The 7,203-nt window shown below is 50.3% G+C and overlaps 2 protein-coding genes across 2 annotated transcripts; one reads left to right on the top strand and one right to left on the bottom strand.

The window, feature by feature from the left end:
* Positions 1-1,974: 1,974 nt before the first annotated feature.
* On the top strand, positions 1,975-5,456 carry LOC125536265 (SNF1-related protein kinase regulatory subunit gamma-1-like). The gene is made up of 6 exons (XM_048699459.1): positions 1,975-2,220; positions 2,684-2,845; positions 2,960-3,402; positions 4,093-4,359; positions 4,541-4,713; positions 4,816-5,456. The coding sequence occupies exons 2-6, from the start codon at positions 2,686-2,688 to the stop codon at positions 5,132-5,134; spliced, it is 1,362 nt and encodes a 453-aa protein (XP_048555416.1). The 5' UTR covers positions 1,975-2,220; positions 2,684-2,685; the 3' UTR covers positions 5,135-5,456.
* Positions 5,457-5,584: 128 nt separating this feature from the next.
* Positions 5,585-6,917, bottom strand: LOC125536267 (fasciclin-like arabinogalactan protein 2). Its single transcript, XM_048699460.1, has 2 exons — positions 6,120-6,917; positions 5,585-6,004 (listed from the first exon to the last, which is right to left on the bottom strand). The coding sequence occupies exons 1-2, from the start codon at positions 6,749-6,751 to the stop codon at positions 5,965-5,967; spliced, it is 672 nt and encodes a 223-aa protein (XP_048555417.1). The 5' UTR covers positions 6,752-6,917; the 3' UTR covers positions 5,585-5,964.
* Positions 6,918-7,203: the final 286 nt, after the last annotated feature.

Here is a 7,203-nt window from a genome sequence, read left to right as displayed (position 1 = left end):
ATCAAGAATAATCAAGCAGGACGTAGGGTTTTACCTCCATCAAGAGGGCCCGAACCTGGGTAAAACATCGTGTCCCCTGCCTCCTGTTACCATCCGTCTTAGACGCACAGTTCGGGACCCTCTACCCGAGATCCGCCGGTTTTAACACCGACAGCCTCCGTCTTCACGTGTGAAGCCAGGAGGACTGCGTGGTCCATTGACCATCAAAATTTCTGCCGCGTGGTCGCTGCTGTCGCACTCGGATGCAGTCTCTGCGGAGCCAGTCGACAGGTCGAACAGGCCGTAGAGAGTTTCGTCGGGCTCAATTGCCGCGACTTGGGGGTGGCCGACTGGAGAGCCACCGCATACCTCACCCACCGCTGAAGCCTCGATCGACCGGAACGTTTGCTCCGGCGGGCTGCAGGGAGGGAAGTCAACACGGGAGCCGACCGATACTGAGTCGACGGCTGCCGCATGAGGACGCCACGGATGCACGCGTGAAAGTGCATTGCCCCGCGGACGGAGAGCGCCTCGACGTCAAGTGGCGCTTCCTGGAGCCAAGCGGAGTCATCGGCGATGAACACGACCGCGCCGAGACGGATCTCGCGGCCCTCGGCCAAACCTCCTCCTGAAACCATGTTGATGGGGATCGGGAAAATCGCAACTTCTCCAACAAGTCGCTAAGACACCCGCCCCACGGTGGGCGCCAACTGTCGTGGTTCTAAGTCTGACAGTAGAATGGGGGGTAGGGATGTAGAGGCAAGATCCTAGCTATGGAGGAGTTGTACACGCGAGTTTTACGAGTTCAGGCCCTTCTCAGAGGAAGTAACAGCCCTACGTCTCGGAGCCCGGAGGCGGTCGACTGGATTATATGCGTGTGTGTTACAGGGGGTGCGAACCCCCGTGCCTGTGGAGGGGGGTGGCTTATATAGAGTGCGCCAGGACCCCAGCCAGCCCATGACACAGAGGGTTTAAGGTACATTGAAGAGAGAACGTTACTGGTAACGCCCACATTAAACTGCTGTGAATGCCAATTAAGCCTATGAGTAAATGCTCGACCGTTGCATATACAGAGTGGCTCTAGCTCTTCTGCCCGTCGAGTGACTTCTGCGACGGTCGAGTGACATCGATTCTTCCGAGTGGAACGTTTCCGGTCGAGTGGATGATGGTACCCTTTGGATGATCCTGGCTTTAGGGTGCTGTCCTAGGGGAGGATGTCTAGGTCAGGCCTATGACCCTACCCTAGGTACGTAGCTTCATCAGCGGCCGCCGCCTAGGTCAGAGAGAGGGAGAGGAGGGAGAGAGTGAAGCGAGAGGGGATTGGCTCGGATCTTGACCGCATCCAACCGACATCCGCGGTTCCGACCGCAAACGCGCCGTTAATGCGCGGAGGGCGTCGGTTGGCTATGGTGACACCTGATTCGTGGGCCCGGCCAGTCAGTTCGGTGCTTAGCACGGGCGAAGCAGGCAGTTTCGCGACTTAGTAGTTCTTTTTGCCTCGGATTAGAAAAAAAGTGGTAGTTTTCCGCACAAAATCGTAAAATTGTAGTTTTTCGACACGTTCCCGTGAAATGTGGTAGTTTTTGATTAAATACTCTGGTAAGTCCATCACATTTGAAAGGGATGAGCAGATCAAAAATTTGCACACAAGCAAACAACTGTTTTTTGCATCTGCTTACACCCAAAACACAAACATACGCAACCGAACAACATGCATCCCGCTGGGCCTTGATGCAATGCAGACAACCGATAAACATGCAGATGTTGACTTTTTGCTTGCATATACTCAGCCGGGTCCAACTAAAACAAATATGCAAAGGGCAAAAAAGAGTGCAGGTAACTAAACGCGGCCTAAACTAATGATTATTACTCCATTTACATGATCCATGCTTTGATACTGTAACAGTAACAGGCAGCGCACCCTCGGAGGGCAGCAGGCAGGCGGCGTCCCTGGGGTGTGGCGACGTGGCCCCGTGCCGTGTACACGTGCCAGTGTGCCCTTGGCAAGCGAGCACCGCACCATCTCTCGCCGTATTCGACTCCTCCACCGCCCGCCCCCTGGATTGGGAGCCAAGAAAAGCAGACCATTGTTTCAAAAAAGAAAAAGAAAAGCAGACCATAGATCCTCGGAAACCAGCGCCTCCGATCCATTCCGCCTCTGCCGCTTGCTCCCCCGCCGCAGCCCTGCACCCGGAGGCTGCCTGCTTCTCCTGCCCAGCGCTCCCGCAAGTCGCAGCCAAGGTGATAAATAAACTCCCTGCTCTTTTTCGTTAAATTCGTTCGTCCATCCATGCTGCTGCTGTGTGAGTTTTGATTTTGATGCGCTAGGTTGCAAATTTAGTGGATTTCCTTCTGCTGCCTCTGCCTTGAGACCGAGAGGCTCTGATTTTGCTCGGCTGATTAGTTGAAGCTACTTGCAACCAGTATATGCATATGCCTTATGAGCTGTTTGTTTGTTGTAATGCAAATTAAGGGGTTTCGCCCGACGAAACACCCAACACGAAGAGTTTCTTTTGATTCAAGCCCATGCTCGTAGTTCTTGCAGTTTGAATTACCAATATATACTTATGTTCGAGCATGATTATTTGCCACAGAACTTCTTCTAGATGCTCTGCAGCCACTGTCTGTAATGCACTTCCTTATTCAGTGATGATTTGTGGATAGATTTTTCCTGTTTGATAAATTCTTCATGAATTTACTGTAGAAATGGCTCGACCTGAGGAGAACGCGAAATTCCCCAGCTGTGATGCCTACTTTGACACTATCCAGTCCAAGAAGAAGCTCCCACTAGCTTTGCAGGAATCCCTGACCGCCGCCTTTGCTCAGATCCCAGTCGCATCGTTTCCTGATGTTCCTAGTGGCCGAGGTATGCCCTTCTGCAAAAGAAACCACTCAATCTGCATATTCTTTCTGCCTTATATTTTTTTGTCACATATATGTTGTAGTGTTTGTAACGACCGATATTCTCTCTCTGCTGTAGTGACTGAAATTCCTGGAGAAACTTCCGTTCTTGATGCTGTTAGAATTTTATCTGAGCACAACATAAGGGCAGCGCCAGTGCTTAACCCTGAACCTGGGGCTCCAGCTGATTGGCAAGGGAGGTATCTTGGCATCATCGAGTACTCAGCCATCATCCTTTGGGTACTAGATAATGCTGATCTCGCGGCCGTAGCTCTGTCAGCTGGATCAGCAACTGCTGCAGGAGTTGGAATGGGTGCTGTTGGTGCAGTGGGCGTGGCAGCATTAGGTGTAACCGGCCCGGCAGCTGTCGCTGGATTGACTGCTGCTGCAGTAGGGGCTGCTGTTGCTGGCGGGTTAACTGCTGAAAAGGGTGTTGCGAAGGATGGAGTTACTGCTGCTGATCATTTAGGGGAAGATTTCTACAAAGTTCTGCTTCAGCAAGAACCTTTCAAATCGACTACAGTATGACAATTGCTCTATCTTGAAGCTTTTTTTTTTGTTATGTTGATCAAGCATTGAATCCATGCACCAAGAGCAACGTAATCGACTTAATGTTTTGTTGTTTTGCTAAAACAAAGTTCAGATACACTTAAGTTAAAACCCAGTATTCAAAACCAGATGGGACTGGCATTCTGACCAAAAAGACCGTGACCTTAGTCCGGTTTCTAATTTAAAGACTGATTGAGAAAGAACTTGTTTTTTCTAGTGTCAGTTTGTGATTGGGGGCCTCCTCACATTCCACAGATCTGTGTGCTATGGCCCTGACATCAATCGGGTTGGGATTCTTTGTGGTTGAGAACTAACTGATATATTTGTGCATATAGTACGTTCATATAAGTATATGAACTAATTTATGTGAATTATTTAAATGTGGTTTTTTAACCACCGTGGGATTGTTTGAACTGGTGGGCTGGCGCCGTTTTCACGGCTGTTTTTTTGTTAATTGTCTTGTCTCGTTTTGTACATGACGGTTATGCCATCCAACCTGACATAATTCATAGAGTCTTGCTTGGCTTTGTGGTATTTCAGCTGCACTAAAATTTGTTGCTAAGGTTTATTTGGTCATTTGTTCCGACCCTTTAATTTCGCATTGCATGAATATCTTCTCTTGTAGACCCTGTTAACTTTGTATCCTTTCTCCTTTTCTTGTAGGTTCGGTCAATTGTTGAGTCCTACCCATGGTCTCCTTTTGTGCCTGTTACACTTGACAGTTCAATGCTTGCCGTACTACTGTTGCTCTCCAAGTACAGGTTGAGGAATGTGCCTGTGATCGAACCTGATAAGCCAGTTATTAAGAACTTCATTACTCAGACTGGTGTTGTTAAAGGACTTCAGCAGTGTAAAGGAAGGGATTGGTTCGACTATATTTCGGCACTTCCTCTTTCAGACTTGGGGCTTCCATTCATGTCTCTTGATGAGGTTATTTGTCTCACTTCGCTGCCTCTTTAGTTAAACTCTTGTCTTGGTAGTGTAAGATTTAATCCTCTGTGCTATCCCGATTACTGCAGGCTGCAAAATCTGAAGCAGGACCTTTGAATAGGCTTTGACTCTGTTATAAGAACTGTTTAATGAGAAATTTACGATATTGTGTTATCTTCAGGTTATTACGGTTAACAGTGATGATCTAATCTTAGAAGCTTTCAAGTGCATGAAGGATAACAAAATTGGCGGTGTACCCGTAGTAGAAGGTCCCCGAAGGAAACTTGTTGGTAGTGTGAGCATAAGGGACATTCGCTTCCTGTTGCTTAGGCCTGACTTATTTTCTGATTTCAGGCACGAAGCGACTCAACCCAATGATTTATTCCCCTGTGTCCTTTTTTCTTTTCTTTCAAATATGTCTCTTCACGTGTCTAATGATACTTTTGATCCATCCAGGCACCTTACCGTGTTGGATTTCATGAAGGCTCTAGGTTCCACTCTTCCTGACTCGGGGGACAATGGGCTGGTGAAGCCGCCACTCACCTGTGCACCTGATGCTTCCATGGGCAGCGTGATCGACAGCATCGGGTCGAGGATAACCCACCGGATATACGTGGTGGATGGCGACTTTGAGGTGGTCGGTGTTGTGACACTCCGAGATGTGATCTCTTGCTTCATCCACGAGCCCCCTGGCTTCTGCGACAGTTATCTTGCTTCAGCGATGGAGAAGCTCGAGGACAAGGGCGATGCCGATTCCTCCGTTGAGAACAGCTGAGCTCTCGGGAGCGCAAGACGGTGGAAATAACAGACAGGGTTAGTGAGCAAGTCTTGTAGTTGGGCTGATTCGTTCATGTTGTGGTGTTGATACAGTAAATTCTGTGTGGGGTGACAACACATTTCAGTGCCTCTGTTGGTGTGCTTTAGTCTGTCAACTGTGCGTTGCTGAGTTGGCTGATCCGCACCTGTTTCCTGATGCAAACACTGCAGTGGCGATTCTGTGATGTGTAAAAGGGTTAACGAACCAATGATTACCCAATCTCAGTCGTCATGTGTACCTCTGTATCCTCCTCGATCAATCAATCGATTAGTCTGATGTATGGCACTTGTTTAAGATTGCAGGCGTGCGCAGGTTTTCTTTTTTATCCTTGAGCTAGCAATACAATCTTTCTACTAAGTAATGTCTGAGGTACAGAAGAATTCATGGCCAGCAACATTTTCTTGCATCACTCACATGAAGTCTAGTTCCTAAAGTAACTAAACACTTGTATACTCCTTCTGTAAAGAAATATAACAGTGTTTAGATCACTAAAGGAGTACATAGAAAAAGTTGCTCGCAAGAACACATATATACATAGACAGAGAAGACGCAAGCACAGGAGATGGTAGTGTTTAGACAAGTCACAGACATACACCGTGCAAAACGACGGCCATGGGATACATGAACTTAACGTGCCACCAGCAGTGCTCGAACACCAGTCGGTACATCAGGGACGGAGATCTGACCGTGAAGGAGGCTTGCAGCAGGACTACGGGAGAGGGGACGCACGGAAGCGATCACGAACTAAGGTTCTTGTCGCCCTATGGCGCAACTTCGGTACGATCTTCTCATGCACGAATGACAGAAAGAACACACGACCCCAAGACTCTGCGGACGAGAGATGGATACATTAACGTGTAGAATTAAGATTTGGAAAGATAGAAGCAATTCAAGCTGAATACGAAGGGAGGCAAACAGCTCAAGGAAATAGTAGTATACTCACAAGGTGACGATCCCGAGCAAGAAGCAAACGGTCACCAGGCTGTCCGAGTAGTCGAACACCGCCGGCGCTCCCGGAACCAGCACGGCGTCGATGAGGTAGAGAGTGAGGCGGTCGTTGTAGACGACCGTGTTGGTGACCCTGGCCTCGTCCGGCATCGTGAACGACGGCGGCGACGAAGAGAGCCTCATGGTGCCTCCGCAGTCGCAGATGGTGAGCATGCCGTAGCCCCAGCGGCCCCGATCGAGCGTCCGCACCTCGATTTCCCCGCCGAGGCGGGTCAACAAGGAGAGCTCCACCTCGGAGGAGCGTACCGCCAGTCCGTGGTACAGAAGAAGCGAGGCCTGGCGGTCGGCGGTGAGGTTGCTGAACCGCGGGGTGAACGCCGCGACAGCGCCGTCGTCCGGGCAGAACACGGTGAGCCCCGCGTCGCTCTGCTCGCGGAGCACCTGGCCCACGCCGGCCGTGGCGGCGACGAGGCCGGCGAAGGCGCCGCACCCGTTCTTGGTCAGGATCTGCCCGATCGCCGTGCCCCCCGGCGGCGTCGCCTCGGGCGGTTGTCCCTCGGCACAGGGGACGAGCAGCAGGAGGAGCAGGATGGTGGTGCAGGGGGCGACGGCTCCGGCGAACGGCATTGTGCTTGATTCCCCTGCTCGCCCAAGCTAGCTGGAAGAGTTTCTTTACCCTGAGATTCTGAGAAGCGAGAATAATGGAGGTACGGTGGATAGGGTTTCTCTCGACTGGTGTTTTGGTTTTCGGCTTTCAGGCCGTGTTCCGGTGGTTCTGTCTTGATTGCAGTTCTGTTTCTGGCCCTGCCCATTTTCTCTTTGCTGGTACTAGTAGTATGGCAAGAAATGGCGGTGGCCTTTATGCCGTTTGTGACAGAAGCTGTGGCTATGGCCGAGGAAAGTGTACACCGATGGATGGCGGTAATTTTGCAAGGACGGAGCGGGATAACCTATATATCAAGCCTTGGGGCCTTCCACGAAGATACGTGCGCGGTGAAATTTGACACGTCCTGCTAGCTGGACACGTGAGTTACGATGGTTTGCACTTTGAACATTGGTATTTAGCGCTTGCGGTAAGT

The sequence above is a fragment of the Triticum urartu genome, chromosome 2 (genome assembly GCF_003073215.2).
Source record: "Triticum urartu cultivar G1812 chromosome 2, Tu2.1, whole genome shotgun sequence".
Taxonomy (NCBI): domain Eukaryota; kingdom Viridiplantae; phylum Streptophyta; class Magnoliopsida; order Poales; family Poaceae; genus Triticum; species Triticum urartu.
This window is presented reverse-complemented; position numbering and strand designations above follow the sequence as displayed.

Excerpts from the sequence above, each read along its gene's own strand:
- LOC125536267 (XM_048699460.1), bottom strand. The coding sequence starts at position 6,751 with ATGCCGTTCGCCGGAGCCGTCGCCCCCTGCACCACCATCCTGCTCCTC. Across the intron at positions 6,005-6,119 it reads TTGCTCGGGATCGTCACCTT|AGTCTTGGGGTCGTGTGTTC; the intron begins GTGAGTATACTA and ends TCTCGTCCGCAG.
- LOC125536265 (XM_048699459.1), top strand. The coding sequence starts at position 2,686 with ATGGCTCGACCTGAGGAGAACGCGAAATTCCCCAGCTGTGATGCCTAC. Across the intron at positions 2,846-2,959 it reads TGATGTTCCTAGTGGCCGAG|TGACTGAAATTCCTGGAGAA; the intron begins GTATGCCCTTCT and ends TCTCTGCTGTAG. Across the intron at positions 3,403-4,092 it reads AACCTTTCAAATCGACTACA|GTTCGGTCAATTGTTGAGTC; the intron begins GTATGACAATTG and ends CTTTTCTTGTAG.